Raw genomic sequence first — 17,610 nt, 5'->3', positions numbered from 1 at the left:
TTATATTTGTTTATTTCTTTCCTCTGTTTGTTTGTTTGTTTGTTTGTTTGGCTGTTCTGTTTGCTTTTGTTAGTTTCTTTCTTACTTTGTTCTGTTTGTTTTGTTGTTTTTGTTTGTTTTGTGAATTCCATCCCTGAAGTTGTGCTTAATTGAATTGTTCACGTTTTATTGCACGTTCACGTTTCCCGGCTGCGCGTGTTCATACAGATGTACGTGATTTTTTTAAAAGGGAAGCTAGAGCATTGAACGTTTACTTGAGACGAGCTTAATTAACTATGCGATCGTTATGACAGTCATACATCTAAATTTCGGGGGTTATTTACATGATAACAGTAAGAGGAACCAGTCGATAAATTCGGAAGCGTGAGTTGATGTTTCTCTTGTTTAATCGTGGTGTGCAGGAACCTCGGTGACGCGGGTCACAGCCACGGATGCAGACGATCCGGTGTACGGGAACAGCGCCAAACTGGTGTACAGCATTCTGGAAGGACAGCCGTATTTCTCCATTGATCAAAACACCGGTGAGTGGGCCGCGTTCTTTTTTTTTTTACTCTTTCACACGCTTCTCAACAAAGTCCAGATGGTCATGAATGCCTTATGTAAATGTACTGTAATTATCTGATTTTAATCTGATCGGAATTTTTTTTCTCACTCAGATAATGAGGCTTGTTAATGATAATGCTCCATATGTGTACGCTGTTTATTCTCTCGTGTACGGTCATTGTTTGATCTGAAGGGCAAAAAAAAAAAAAAACCCGTAGAAGTGAATTTAAAAAAGGAGGTAAAACTGAAATGAGGTGTGAAGAGAAGCACGCTTGATTTGACGGAGTTCCAGTCCCATCTGCAGTCTGCTTCAGTTCAACCTTCACGTTGTTGTTTTTTCCCCTTTTTTTTTCCTTTTTTTAATTATTATAATTGCATTTTCAGCCGACTTGTTAACAGCGTCTGTGAGCGACATGATTAAATAATTGTGAAACGAAATTAATAAGCAATGAGACGGAAATGCGGCGACGCACAGCTCGTCCATTAGAAACCTGACAGAATTTGAACGAGGCCTGCGTCCGTCCAGATTGTGTTTAATCGCTAAATATACGTTGTTGTGTTTATTTATATATTCATTTGTTTGTTTGTTTGTTTTCCTCCGTATTTCGTACACATCGACTTCGGGGTTTTTTTTAACTTCCTGTCAGAGCGTGAATGTGCGCAGCGAGGGAGGGAAGTCGTGTGTTTGCGTGATTAGTAAGCGCATGCAGATGGCTCATTCGAGTGAGCCAGATGTTTTAATGAATGTTAATGAAAAGTAAAAGGTAAATGGAAAACAACCATTAGGATCCATTTGACACTTTCTGTCCTACGCAGGAAATGAGATGCGGACGGTGAATAAATAAACATCGTCACGCTCCGGCTGATCGCTGCCTACTTAATTGTTGGCAAAGAAAGGAAGAAAAAAAAGAAGTACAAATGTCTATATGGAAATGAATGTTTGTAGCTTCTCCGGTCGGTGATGATGACTGGAAATGAATTTTCATAATTAAACAATTAAACATTACGCTATAGAGGAAGAACATACGAGCGGGAAAATGCTCGCCAAGTTCTGTGTGATTGTTTCAGATACAGATGCATAAGCAGCTTAAACTTTGTGTGTGTGTGTGTGTGTGTGTGTGTGTGTGTGTGTGTGTGTGTGTGTTCCACGACAAGCGGTAAATGTTGTTGTTGTTGTTGTTGTTGTTGTTGTTTTCTCATTGTTGTCCAGTGACACGATTCCTACATGACCTGAAATATCTGGAAGATTTGAATAAATGTTTTCTCTCTAACACTAAATAAAAAAGAATTGTACAGGATATCGTAAATAAATACGGTAAATTCCTCATATGGATCTTAATTCCACCCAATATCCTTCGTGCAAAAGACTGAAGTGCTTTATTTCATTTAAAAAGCCACTGCTCGTTATCATCTCTGGATTCCGATTGGTCAAAAGTTGATTAATATTCGATATTATAACGATGTAACCGTTCATGTAAACGTCGTCGTTTCTATAGTAACAGCTCCTACACAGGTGACACGGTGAAGTTTTCTGTAATTCGTGTACCGTTTACGGAAGGAGTCTCCAGTGTCGTCATGTGATTTCCAGATTCCATGTATTCACTGATAATTGATCAAATCAATGTATTTGCATCGACTCCGCCCTCCGTCTTCTACTTTGAGGTAGAAACGGCATCAGTTACGTATTCGAGAAGTCAAACATGAACAACGGTTTTTATCCGTCTACGCTACAGCACATGTTTATACCCTCGTATCAACGTGAATTCATGTATGTATTCATATTTTGCTCTTTTTGCTCTTTGTGTCAGTTTAAAACCTCGATCTGATCGCCGTGCGGAACTGACATGTCTGAGCGAGCCTTTCCAAAAAAAAAAAAAAAAAAAAAAAAAAAAAACGTTTTACTCCAGCTCTCTGGCCTGATGCCTGCATTTTCACATCTTAATATAAACTCTAAAAACTTGCAGTCTGACTTTGTCATAGTGACCTAGCAGATGCTCAGAATGTCACGTCTCTGCAGGGGGTCCATTTAGTCCGTCTGTTACCTCGGCTGATTTCATGTTCGCCGCTCATGTTCAAGTTTCTGCTCGAATACGAAAGACGTGAACTGCAAGAAAGGACCTGAGAAGATGGCGTGGATTAAAAAAAAAAAAAAAAAAGATACACATCAAAAAAAAAAAATCACTTTGAGTCTCAACCTGCTAATTTAGTTTATACAAAATTGTATGCAAAAAAAGATGCTCAAAACCATAAACATGACAAAAATGTTTATTCTGCTTGATTTTCAGCATTTTAGATTCATTATGGGGTGAAAGTATTAAATGAGTGGATGTGGATCAGTGATTATTGCGTGACTCTTTCTCGCAGTGCTGGTGATCTACTCCACCTACAGGATGGAAATTTTTCAATTAGTGTGAACAAACGGAATTATTTTATCGCTGCAAGTCTGATATAAGACGAGTCAGGACGCTGTTGGGTTTCTGTGTGTAGAGTATCGTGACTCTGTGTCTGGCTGCTGCTGAGCAGGGTGATGGGAAAGGGGAGCGGTTTGAGCCCCCTACTGGACAAACCATCCACATCTCTAACACAATAACACCGGTACAGAGATAACACACACAGCACAACTAAAGCTTTTTCTTTTTTTGATAGTACAACACCGTATACCACTGCCACAATGAACTGAAAACATTTAAACCTAGTAGGCTGGGGGGGGGTTTTAGAAAAAAAAAAAAAAGACATACTTTAAAAAAAAATAATAAATCCTGCAAATTCTTAAATCCGTGAGTGTCTACTTTCATATGAGCCTTTAACCAGTACTGTGGGGTGACATCACAAATAAATTCACTTCTGAACACAAGCCCCACCAAACCAGGCTGTTGTACTTGTTGTACTGCTGATACGGATCACTGTGGGCTTTTTAAAATCAGCAAGATTGCAACAGTAAAGGAGGACGACAGTTTAAGGATATTTTAATCATATAAAATGCTAATTCTCATCTTTTTTTAATTATATCAAATCTTTTATTTAAAAATAAATAAATATATATATATTTTGTACTTCCAGGTCGATTCGGTTCACGCTGTTTTATGATTTGAATTCATGGATGTTTGATTTTTAGACATGGTGCTGTGAAATATGTAGAAACTATTTAAAAAAAATGACTCAATGCTCTACTTAAAAAAAAAATACACACACACACACACATATATATATATATATATATATATATATATATATATATATATATATATATATATATATATATATATATATATATATGTATGTATGTATGTATGTATGTTTTCCCGTTTTCATTTCAAAATATGAATTGAATGAATGCAACGTACAAGGACCTTCGAATAATACTTATTGCTCTGAAGGATTTTTATTTATTTTATTTATTTATTTATTTATTTATTTTTTATGGTTGAAAGCTATAAGACTTTGAAAGGAAGGAAGAAAGCAAAAATATATATAAAGATCAAAGACGTCTTTTTCCAAAATCTGGTTTGATATAGCCAGCTTTCTTTTCATGTGATGATGCTACAGGTCTTTTCTTGTCTGAATGGATTACATACAGCTCAGGATGTACTTTATTCCTTTCAGCTATCACAAGGCAGAGTTCTGTGACTCACCAGCCTGCATTACAAACACTTAATGTCTGAGGTTTGAAGGGAAATGGGGGATTTCAGTGGTTATGGCATGTTCTTAAGTCTTGATAAAACTCAAGCATAAGAGACAGTTATATAGCTAGTGAAAATAGATAGACAGATAGATAGATAGATAGATAGATAGATGGAAAGAGGGTTGCCAGATGTTTCACTGACTCACAGCTTGGTATATTTTATATTGTTATATAAACTTCTTCTTGGAAATTAATGATATATTTACATTCATACTGTAAGATATTCAGCCTCACTTATTTTCCTTTGCATTTTTTATATATATATATATATATATATATATATATATATATATATATATATATATATATATATATATATATATATATATATATCTGTGTGTGTGTGTGTGTGTGTGTGTCTGTGTCCACAATTAAAAACAAATAAATGAAATTGCTATATGCTTATAAATATGAAAAATAAAATCACCTGTCCACAATAATAATAATAATAATAATAATAATAATAATAATAATAATAATAATAATGACATCACAAGACATCAACATTTTTTTTAAATCACACAAACCGTAATTAAAAAAAATCACAATACATCTAGACAATCGAAAAATTAAAAAAAAAAAAAAAAAACACGAAAGCATACTACAGCCACAAAAAAACAATGCAAAACTAAAGAATTGAAACATCATTAACATATTATAATATTTGTCATGTTTCAGTTTCATGGTTTTTGAATGAGTGTGTTAGTGTTTAATACGTGGTATTAAAGTTAGTTTTTTATTTGTACTCTTGAGTATTTTGTTGTTAACGGTCATTGTGTTGAGATAAGATAAGATGAAATCAGATTAGATGAGATAAGATGTGATAAGATGAGATAGGATAAGATGTACCTTTATTGATCCCCTGCACACGTAGGATGAGAAACATCAAAGAAAGAAAATCATTTCAATAAACACCTAAACATTAGAAATATTAAAACAGATCCGTGTGTATGTACATACGTTAGAGTTCTATTTGTACATGTACACGAGCCGTATCCTCAGTGTTTATATACGTGTGAAAGATCTGTGAAAGGACTGTGTTTCTGTGAGACTCGGTCAGTGGAGTAGGAGGTATTGGGTATTGTTGCATTGTGGAGTCTGATGGCTGATGGCATGAACGTGTCCTGCAGACGTTTTGAGGCACGTGGCTGGATGAATCTGTTCCTGAACGTGCTCCTGAGCCTCCTCAGCTCAGCATAGAGAGGATGAGAAGGATTGTCCATGATAGCTTTCAGCTTCCCTCTCATCCTCTTCTCAGTCACCTCCTCCACCGTGTCCAGTTCCATCGCTACCACAGATCTGGCCTTCCTCACCAGCTCGCTCGGTCTGTTGGCACCACACGTCCCAATGTCACGTCCCCAGCACACCACAGCAACGGAGCAGCCTAGTGCACACATTAAAGGACCTGAGCCTCCTCAGTTCTTTCTCATAGAGGGCCTCAGTGTTTATCTGAACAGTCCAATTTGTCATTGAGTTGCACCCCTAGGAACATGTAGGTGAAGTTAAGAGATGAAGTTAATCCGCAGTGTGTATTTAGAGCTCTAATTGTAGAACGGTCCGGATATTGCCTGGAAAATGAAAACGTGAGAAACTTCCCTTTGAATTAGAAGCTAACGATCTGCTTCTCCCATTATCGCTCTTTTTACAAAGCCCAAATCCCGACTGAACTCTCCAGAGCCGGAGCGGGAATCAATGTCTATCTGCTCTGTATACCTTTCAAAATAGGATTGACCCAGTCGGCCAATTATCTCAATGATTTCCTTTAAGTCCATTTTTTTCCCTCCTCGTTCGTCCTTTTTTTTTTTTTTTTTTTTTTACCTCCACTAACAAGTTTCTAGCTCGATGATCTGCAGGGATTGTGAGTAATTCTTCCTCACGCTCTTGATGAGATACGCGCAGGTTTGAAGTGGACAGGATCGTTTATAAAGCTGTAGCTAAAAATCAGCTCTAATAATTCAGAGAGTTCACTACCAATTGTTTCATTTTATTATTTTTTTATTTTTTTTTAAAAAAAAGGCTGATGCAATTTTATGTTTCTGGCTGCAAGAAATCCACACTTAAACTCATATCCGCTGGAAGTTAAGGTTAGCAAAAGATTTTCATTTTGCTTCGTCTCACTTTGTTCCTTTTTCTCAATGCATTCAGCGATCATCTCTGGATTGTGATTGGCCAGAAGGTGTTGATTAATTGTCTAGAACAGCAGCTCTGACAGTAGTGCAGGTTTATATTAATTGTTTCTATAGGTACAGCTCATTCAGCTAAAACAACTTTAGGTTAACGTGCTAGTTCATCTTAGCTCGCTAGCAGGCTGCGACTGAGCAAACACAAGTCTGATGGTGTTCAGCAGCGTAAACATGCTGCTCCTATCCTTCTGAGGATCCATCTTCAGATAATCTGATAAACTAGATAACATCAGAGAATAAAGAAATGTCACATTCACAGGGTGCTGAAAGTTAATACTATTTTAGGTTAACATGAGACTAATAGCTTTGTGATTACTGATCATTTAACTGAATATTTTCCTTTTTTTTTATATTTCTGATTCCAGCAATCATTAAAGTCGCCCTGGCCGGGATGGATCGAGAGATGAGGGAGGATTATCTGGTGGTCATTCAGGCTAAAGACATGGGTGGTCACATGGGGGGATTATCTGGGACCACCACAGTCACCGTAATGCTGACGGACATTAACGATAACCCGCCCAAATTTTCCAAAGGTAAAAATATACGCCTTAACGTTCACCACGTGGAGTCCATAAAAAAGTACGGATCGTATTAAACATCGTAGCTTTGTGTCGTAGGCTCGTACGAGTTCACCATCTCCGAAGACCTCGGCATGGGAAAACCCGGAGGACGAGTGAAAGCGAACGACCGAGACATCGGAGAAAACGCGAAATCGACGTACAGTATCATAGCGGGAGACGAGAAGGACGTGTTCGAGATCGTGACTGACGCTCAGACTCAGGAGGGAATCCTCACTCTGAAAAAGGTGAGAATTTCAGTCATGGTTCTCTGAAAAATACAATTATTATTATTATTATTATTATTATTATTATTGTATACAAATATCAAATGTTTCTAATCACATGCTGTCGCTTCAGTCTAAAATACATTCACTGCAATGTATCTGATGACATATTATCTATAAACCAAAAACCTTTACAGGAAAAAGAAATAATAATAATAATAATAATAATAATAATAATAATAATAACAACTCCACATGTCAGAAGATGTGGTAAAGACGTTTATACTGCAGCAACGTTGAAATATCGGATCTGATTGGTGGGAAGGTGTTGTTGCTATAGTAACAGCTCACCTTAGATGCGTTCCCCATCCCATAAACAAGTGTAATAACTGATAGAGTTTCCAGCGTCAGTGCGAATCACAGGTTAATATTAGCGCTCCATATAAACGGATTCAAAACCGTGTGTAATCGTTGATATGGTGAAGTTTTCTGTAGAAAGAAATGTGTTTATTTAATTCATGGAAGGAGTCTCCAGTGTCAGCGCTTTGTAACAGTCAGAGGTAGAGCCGTTTATGCTTCTTTGCGGTTTCTCAGTCATAAAAGATGACAAGCTAGGGTTTTTTTTTGTCTTATTAACTTCAAGAGAGAGAGGGAACGAGCGTTTACAGCCGCTATGACGTAAGCGACGACAGGAATTAGCTAGATTTCAAACCAACATCCATAACAGCTGTGCGAGAAAGTCTTAGCAAAGCTATTTTTAACAGAATTTATTCTGAATATCTGACACTGGAGCAATGAAAAGAAAAAAAAAAAAAAACAATTATAAAGAATTAATTCAGAGCTCCATTTGCCAAGTTTCTCGCTGAGAAATTCATGAAAGATGTGTTTAATAAAAATGAGTTTAATATTCATACAAATGTTTATTCGAGTTCAACAAGATTTCCATTATACCTCGCCCCGCTATGTCTGGCAAGGTTGTCCTTTAAATGTCCTTTGTTCGTTCTCTACTTTATTACAGAACGTCTCACATCAATGCCGCCTCGCTGGAACTCATCCAATGGAAATTATTATTCCAGAAATATAGGTTTGGAAATTTCTAATAAGTGTCTTTGTGGAAAAAAAAAAAAAAGCGTATCAGTCGTCATCTAATATTCTCCAGCACACACGTTATTTGTGTTCGGGAATACTCTCGTGCAAACAGTGTTCGCGTTTAATATGCACATAATCTCCATATTCAGTTTGCTTGAATATCAAAGAGCAGACGGCGTGTCTAATAAACCGGCGCATGTTTTAGTCATGTTACTCGTCCACAAATTATACACAGAGACAGCGCTGGGAAGGAGATGTCCTTCAGAGATAAGAGCACTCCATCGTCCTCTAATCTGCAGCAAGGGCCTCTGCATTTACATACAATGGCTTTTCCATATGCAGATATGATTATTATCCGATTATTTAAAAAAACAAATGCAAAACACAAACACAATTCTGCCTCAACCGAACACTCGAGTTCCGCACGTCTACGCGATTCATTTTGTTCTCTAGACTATAACTGTATATCGACGCGTGCAAAAGTTTGCATCCCCCATAGGTGCACGTGGAAGATGTTAAAATAGAGGTTTTTCTACAAACACAGAAGTACAGGGTGTTAAAAATTAAACCGTGAGTGCAGAAGCATAGATGTTAACCAACTAATTAACTAACTAACTAACTAACAGCAGGGTGCTCTCGCATCTGTTACTGACTCATTTGATTATTTTCCTATAACAGCACTCCCCCAAGCAGTATGTCGAAAATTAGCATTTGTGTTTAATCCGTTTATCCATTTATGGTGACATTTCATGTTGTGTAATTTCCACAAAGCTGGTCTGAATGAGTGCATTAATATAATCTGAACTTCAGAGCTGCTCTTACAGAAACTTAATCAACACCTTCTGACCAATCAGAATGCAGAATTTCGGCAGCGCCGTGCTGTAAGTCCGTACTCAGGTGTCAGCAGGGAAAGATGGAAAGAAAGACAGCGGCTCGTTTGTGTGACATTTCGAAGAAAATTTTGCTGTTAGTCTCTGTGCCACCGCTCCCGGCTTGGAATCTGTCGCCTGCATCACTAATCGTATGATGGATGGCACCTTGTGAGAGTGAGACAAACAACATCCTCTTCACCTACAGACTCATGTGGAGTTCAGGAGAGACGAGCGGAGAGACGAGTGGAGAAACACCACCTTCTGTTTTCATCCCTGTTAAGCTTCTGCCTCTTTTGTGAACACATCCGTCCGCTCCGGGACTTCGGCTGGCCTGAATGCAGGGGATATGAAAGGCTAAAAGGAGCGATTTAATCCCTGAACTATGATAGAAAAAATAAAATCAAATAAAAAAACATGGACAGGGGGCCAGGGACTCTCTCTTTATATTTAATAGCAATAAAACTAAGTCTAAATACACTGCTGTCCACTAATATTGGCACCCTTTGTAACTATGAGCACAGAAAGCTGTGAAAAATTGTCTTTATTTTTTTACCTTTTGATCTTTAGGTAAAAAAAAAAATCACAAAAATACTCTGCTCTCATGGATATCAAACAATTGCAAACAAAATACCGGTTTATACAAAAAAATATTTTTGTTAAATATAGATGTGTAATAATTATTGGCACCCTTTTAGTCAATACTTTGTGTTGATTTTGATGATGTTTTGGATCATTGTCCTGCTGGAAGATCCAACCACGGCCCATTTGAATCTTTCTGGCAAAGACAGTCAGGTTTTCATTTAATATCTGTTGATATTTGATCAAGTCCATGATGCCATGTATCCTAACAAAATGTCCAGGTCCTCTGGCAGAAAAACAGCCCAAAAACATCAAAGATCCACCTCCATATTTAACCGTGGGCATGAGGTACTTCTCCACACGGCTACCTCTCTGTGTGCTCCAAAACCACCTCTGGTGTTTATTACCAAAAAGCTCTATTCTGGTTTCATCTGACCATAGAACCCGATCCCATTTGAAGTTCCAGTAGTGTCTGCACACTGAAGACGCTCGAGTTTGTTTGTGGATGAGAGTAGAGGCTTTTTTCTTGAAAGCCTTCCAAACAACTTGTGGTGATGTAGGTGACTTCGGATTGTAGTTTTGGAGATGTTCTGACCCCAAGACACAACTAACTTCTGCAATGCGATTTTTTGTCCACTCGAACCGTCCTCTTCACAGTGCATTGAGACGATACAGACACACGTCCAATTCCAGGTCGATTCATAACATTTCCAGTGGACTGGAACTTCTTAATTATTGCCCTGATGGTGAAATGGGCATTTTCAATGCTTGTGCTATTTTCTTATAGACACTTCCCAGTGTGTGAAGCTCAACAACCTTTTGCATCACATCACATCACCGCTATATTCCTCGCTCTTACCCATTGTTATGAATGACTGAGGGAATTTTGTCTATGTGTTACCTCATATTTATACCCCTGTGAAACAGGAAGTCATGGTTGAACAATTTCCTGTCCCTAGTCACCCAGGTGTACTAAATAAATAAATAAATAAATAAATAAATAAATAAATAAATATATATATATATATATATATATATATATATATATATATATATATATATATATATATATATATAAATTATTTATAAATTAATATCAATAAATATATATATATATATATATATATATATATATATATATATATATATATATATATATATATATATCAGTGGGAATATACTTCAAATATATTTTTCTCATATGAATTTATAGGAGTGACAATAATTGTTGTACACATATATTTAACAACATTTTTTTTTGATAAACCTGTGTTGTGTTTGCTGTTGTTTGATGTCCGTGAGAGCAGAGTATTTTGGGGAATTGTTTTAACAAAATATCAAAAGGTTAAACAATAAAGACAATTTTTCACTGCTTTCTTTGCTCATATTTAGCAAGGGTGCCGATATTAATGGAGCACACTGTATGTCAAAATAAACTATTGTGACAACTTTCTGCATTTTAATTAATCATTTTATTTCACTTCAAGGACGAGGACATTTTTAAAAAGGGAATTATGTTTTTATGAAAAGGATCTGGTTAGTTTCTTCATTTAAGGCTGATTTACATATTTTCTGGCCTGGAAATTAGCTCCGCCCCCAAACAGAACAGAGCAGTTCAATTTTAGCTCCACTCCTCTTCTTAAAAAGGCTTTTTGGTTTTATGTAGGTGCTAGGTCGGGGGCTGAGGTACAGTTGTAATGTTTTTCATCGTGATTGTAGTTCAGCCCACACACAGTAGAGGTCAGTAAAAAAAGACAAACTGCTGCTTTAAATTTGGAGTGGAAATTGTTACGCAGCACAGTTTTGGCATTTGAGATCGGTGAGCTTCAATCTCCTGCCCCCTTCAGGCTGATCCAGTCACGCACTCAAGAACGAAATGTCGTCCATGTGCTTCAGGACTCAAGCATGGAGTACAGCCTCCACACACTTTCACACACTCCAGACACTTCAGCATCATCCAGAGAAGAAAAAAAAATAAAAAGTCGTTACGAAAAAAGCAAGCGGTGGTTGTGTGGAACGATGTGGGTCAAGTGACAGCCGTATTTAGCCCACTCATAGAGGCGTAATGAAATAATGCACCAGGAGTGCGGCTGACTCGGTGCGTTGGATCAAAAGGCATGAATTATTATTGAAGAATAGCAGGCCATGATGCTTCTTTCCCCAAATGGAATAGTGCCACAGAGCACAGGGGCTTGTTGAAACGCTCCGAAAATGTGCTAAACTGCACGATCAAGCACCTTCCTAATGTAGCAAATATAATAATGTGTCTCTTAGTCATCACTTTCCGAGGTATGAGAAAGGAAAAAGAAGAAGGAAACTGCTGCGTCGCAGAATGCACATATTTTACCCGAGCACAGTTTGGTCAACAAACCGTTTTTCACACGAGGGAAGGACGGATAAAAGCTGGAGGGGTTTCACAGCTGTTCTTGTAAAATACTGAGTGGAGGTGATTATTTTTCCTACAACGGCACATCGTGAAGTGTTTATTCCTCTTATACTACAGCACTTTTTACATTTTTTTATTCGTTAAAGAATGACATTGAAATTCCTATCTATTTAGCGTTGTGGGAACGTCAGCTAAATGAGTCAGTTCCTGTTCGCACTTCCGTTATAGCAGCTATAAACAGTCTTTCCTTCACCGGCCCTCTCTTTATTCTCTCTCTTAAAGTCAATAAGACAAACAAAACAACACCTTGACATGTTACAGATAAACCACGACGAGTAAACTCCTCTGTCCTGAAGATTTATCCTCACTGATACAAAGCACTGAAACTGGAGACTCCTTTCATGAAAGTTAAATAAACGTGACCCTACTGATGCCAGTGATTATACACATTTTATTTTTATCAGTTTATGTGGACCGTCTGCAATACACGTCCCTGCGAATGAGCTGTTACTATAGAAACGATCATACTGCCAAGGAAGGCTACTGTTATAGAAAGTTAATCAACACCTTCTGACCAATCACGATCCAGAATTCAACATGGCACTTTATACGCTCAGCTCAGCGTCTCTAGTTAACAACAAACAAACAAACAAACAAAAAAAAAACAATCATTCAGACGTTCCACAACATTAAATGTAACTGTAAATGGGTGAAAGGACCAAAATGGTGATATTAGTGGCTCCATTTCCCTCCATATTGGTTATATCGGTAATAATTGAAACGAAACTGAGGTATAATAGAAATTTTAAAGAAACAATTCAAGCACAAGAATGAAATGGACACAAACAGCACATCATTTGTGTCTGATGTTTAGCTGAAGTCAGGGAAGCTCACCACCTGGAATTATATCATTAACCAAATCTCTTCAAACATACGAAAGTACACTTTTAAACTTTAGGCCACACCCCCTTCCTGGGTCAGATGCTGGTGTGGAAGGACACCAAACTAAGCTTCAATATTTTGTGCTGTGACTCTTTTAGCTCTTTTAGCTGATTGGACAATGTGAATGTGAGATTCTAACAAACTGTAGTGTTCATTACTCGGTGGCCGCATAACCAGAGCCAAACACGTGTTGAACGATTGAGTGTGTTTGGCGAAAAGGGCACATCGTGCTCTTCATTTTTCAAGCTGATGTGATTTTCTAAAATCACAGTCCGAGTCTGTGAGGCAGAACATTTATTGAAAGTTAATGCACCCACTGTAAATTCTTTATTGTGCTTTGACCGATATAACTCTCGCTATAGATCCCACTTACGGAGCGGAGCAGTGGCTTGAACCCATTACTCCTGCGTTATAGCAGAGATCAGAGGTGATCCGGGATACGAGCGTGCCGGTCTGACTACTAATGAGGTTGTAAAAAAATTATAAATGAATAGGTAAATAAATAAATAAAACAAAAAACAGGCTGCTCCTTTTATCACACTGACAAATATTCATCTGTTCTGATAATCATTGCAAATCATCACCAAATTGCTTTTAGGTGATCCTTCTCCATTGGCTGGTTGCCTCGGAGAACGCATTAACCATGTTAACGTCATGGTATTGTGGGCCAGCGTAATTTTGTTTTCAGCAAGCACAAACATACAAATTATATTTTTGGTGATTGCTTAACAATTTGCAATGCGATTGTTGTGATTGCATTAGATTAACCTTATTTGCAGGCTCATCTAAATCCCAAACAGATGCCGTCTCACCACACAAATTAATAACACTTCCTACGCTTCAGGTGAGCGCGCCATTATTGCCGCTAAATAACATTTTTTTTGCTCTGTGTTATTGCGTTAGCGGCCGTGTCGTCCCTCATGCTGTGTATCAGCGTGACCTGTAGACCCTGTGAGATTCCATCCATCACTGCGGCTCTACTCATTAGTGAAAACGGATTTCTCTCTCTCTCTCTCTCTCTCTCTCTCTCTCTCTCTTTCTGTGTTTTCTCTCTTTCACTTCTTAGGCTGTGGACTTTGAGAGTAAAAACTTTTACAACCTGACGGTGGTGGCGACCAACATTCGGCCTTCAGCGACCGGAGCCCCGTTTATGGACCAAACGACGATCAAAATCATTGTAGAGGACGCGGACGAGCCGCCCGTCTTCACAAAGTCCACTTATGTGTTTGAAGTGCATGAGAATGCCGCCATTAACACCGTCGTCGGAACCGTTACAGCCCGAGACCAGGACGCTACACGCAGCCTCATCAGGTAAAGAAACTCCACTAATCACTTCCTCAATCCACGTCCTCACACCACGTCCTCACACCACTTCCTCACACCACTTCCTCACACCATTTCCTCACACCACTTCCTCACACCACTTCCTCACACCACTTCCTCACACCATTTCCTCACACCATTTCCTCACACCACTTCCTCACACCATTTCCTCACACCACTTCCTCACACCATTTCCTCACACCACTCCCTCACACCATTTCCTCACACCATTTCCTCACACCACTTCCTCACACCACTCCCTCACACCACTCCCTCACACCATTTCCTCACACCATTTCCTCACACCACTTCCTCACACCATTTCCTCACACCACTTCCTCACACCATTTCCTCACACCATTTCCTCACACCACTTCCTCACACCACTTCCTCACACCATTTCCTCACACCACTTCCGCACACCATTTCCTCACACCACTTCCTCACACCATTTCCTCACTCCACTTCCTCACACCATTTCCTCACACCACTTCCTCACACCATTTCCTCACACCATTTCCTCACACCACTTCCTCACACCATTTCCTCACACCACTTCCTCACACCATTTCCTCACTCCACTTCCTCACACCATTTCCTCACACCACTTCCTCACACCATTTCCTCACACCATTTCCTCACACCACTTCCGCACACCACTTCCTCACACCATTTCCTCACACCATTTCCTCACTCCAGTTCCTCACACCATTTCCTCACACCATTTCCTCACACCATTTCCTCACTCCACTTCCTCACACCATTTCCTCACACCATTTCCTCACTCCAGTTCCTCACACCATTTCCTCACACCACTCCCTCACACCATTTCCTCACACCACTTCCTCACACCACTTCCTCACACCATTTCCTCACACCACTTCCTCACACCACTTCCTCACACCATTTCCTCACTCCACTTCCTCACACCATTTCCTCACTCCACTTCCTCACACCATTTCCTCACTCCACTTCCTCACACCACTTCCTCACACCATTTCCTCACACCATTTCCTCACTCCACTTCCTCACACCACTTCCTCAGTCCACTTCCTCACACCACGTCCTCACACCACGTCTTCACACCACTTCCTCACACCACTTCCTCACACCACTTCCTCACACCACTTCCTCACACCACGTCTTCACACCACTTCCTCACACCACTTCCTCAGTCCACTTCCTCACACCACGTCCTCACACCACGTCCTCACACCACTTCCTCACACCACTTCCTCACACCACTTCCTCACACCACGTCTTCACACCACTTCCTCACACCACTTCCTCACACCACTTCCTCACACCACGTCCTCACACCACGTCCTCACACCACTTCCTCACACCACTTCCGCACACCATTTCCTCACACTTCTTCCTCAGAACTTTGGATATCTGGATATTTGGATAACACATTCATGAGCACTGCGTATAGACTTTATAACACAGTTCTGCAAAACTGGTGTAAGGCTTCGGCCTTTATATAAAATACTATAGCTGAAAATTACTATAGAGTTATATTAGAATTAGTATAGCTGAAAAAATGTTTAATAATAATAATCATTTGAATTTTTAATCGTGTCTCGGTCGTTGTTATTTTTATTACTTTACAAGCAGCACATTCATCAAGTATTGAGAAATAAGAAGAAGAAATCACTTACAGTGTGTGCAGAAATTCATTAAAGCATCAAAGTATTCCTTTAATGATGTAATAATATAAGTGCAGAATAAAATCAAACCCAGAAATAGAAAACATGAACACAATCTGAGATCAATTATATTCCTAATGGACACGTGTCGTTTTATATATTTATTTATATATATTTTTAAAAAATTAATATACAGCAAAACTTCACAATTTAAATCACAACTGAAAAAAATATATAGCCTATATTTATTTGTATCATTTGCAAAATGTGCAAAACAACAACAACAACAGTATTTCATACAGTATATCATATTATAAAATTATATAATAAATGCAGGAAGAGGAAATCTGTATTTCCCCCCTTTCTCTTCCAAATGCAGTTTCTTTCCTGTTTGCAGACGTTTTGGGGAAAAAAAAAAATCACTCTTACTAAAATGAATTTCTTGCATTATGTGCAGAAAATAAGTGAGATGAAATTGTTATAAAAAATGTTTGAACGTGCGAAAATAACCCAGCATTGAGTGTTTAGTTTCTCTCAGGATTGTTCCTAATGTTCATGGTTAAAAAATAAAAATAATATAGAGGGATGTTGAGCATTAACCCTCGAGATGCTCTTGAGGGTTTGAGGAATCGGGAACAGAGCAGTGGAACTCCGGCGCACTGTGACTTCCTGCTTTTCTTTGCCGAGTACTCTTCGATGAAAAAAAAAAAATCACAAGGGCACCTTGCCTATAGGTTACACGGGCAATTTCTCTCTCTCCGGCGCAGCGTTTCATTAACTCTCCAGTGAGTTGCCATGTTTCAGGGACAACACTCAACAGGTTATGTAATTACTCTGGGAATTGGGAAAAGAAGAGAAATTGGGTGTTTTTTCCCCTCTCAGAGTTCATCCAGAGTGTGTATCCCGACGATTGCCGAGTTTTTTTAATTTACCCCGACGCGGGAAGTCGGACATGTCCTTATATGAAGGCGCACTTTAATGGTGGAAAACATCTGTCTGCTGGTGCTGTGTTCTCATTTCGGGGTTAATCGCTATGTGATAACACCAGAAACAGGTTTTATCTCAATGGGAGTGAAAATGAGAACGAGTTACTTTTATGACATGTAAGCCTATTCGTTTAGCAGACGCTTTAATCCAAAGCAACTTACAGTACAAATGAGGACATACAAGCAAAGATAACCGCTTAGCATATTCAGTACAGCCATCAGTTCCAGAGCAGGCCTACGGTAGGGGTTATACTGCGAAGGGGTGGAGCGGCACGATCGCCATCGCGTGCCATCGTCAACCGTAGCGTACAATACTTCAGCGTTTTATCGTTTCATCTCCATCCACCGTATCTGACGTTTTACACCACAGAACTGTTGAACTGTGGATTCTGATCGGTCAGAAGGTGTCGCTTTATTTTCTATAACAGTAGCACAGGTTTATACTGTATTGATGCGCTCCTTCTAATAGATTATCGTTTCCATAGAGACGGCTCATTCACAGGGACGTGTACAGAGGACGCTCCATATAAACAGATTTTAAAAAATGTGTGTGTTTGTTGATATGATGAAGTTTCCTGTAAGGAGAGGTTTG

The 17,610-nt window shown here is 38.9% G+C and overlaps 1 protein-coding gene across 1 annotated transcript in view; it reads left to right on the top strand.

Moving 5' to 3' along the window:
* cdh8 (cadherin 8) overlaps positions 1–17,610 on the top strand; it is a 136,234-nt gene that overhangs the window by 96,768 nt on the left and 21,856 nt on the right. Inside the window, exons 3-6 of the mRNA XM_053617414.1 lie at positions 402–521; positions 6,774–6,941; positions 7,026–7,213; positions 14,127–14,371. Of these exons, the coding sequence (XP_053473389.1) occupies positions 402–521; positions 6,774–6,941; positions 7,026–7,213; positions 14,127–14,371 (721 nt within the window). The remainder of the gene's footprint in view (positions 1–401; positions 522–6,773; positions 6,942–7,025; positions 7,214–14,126; positions 14,372–17,610) is intronic.

The sequence above is a fragment of the Ictalurus furcatus genome, chromosome 27 (assembly GCF_023375685.1).
Source record: "Ictalurus furcatus strain D&B chromosome 27, Billie_1.0, whole genome shotgun sequence".
Classification (NCBI taxonomy): domain Eukaryota; kingdom Metazoa; phylum Chordata; class Actinopteri; order Siluriformes; family Ictaluridae; genus Ictalurus; species Ictalurus furcatus.
Note: the sequence above shows the minus strand (reverse complement) of the source record. Positions and strands in the feature narration are given on the sequence as shown.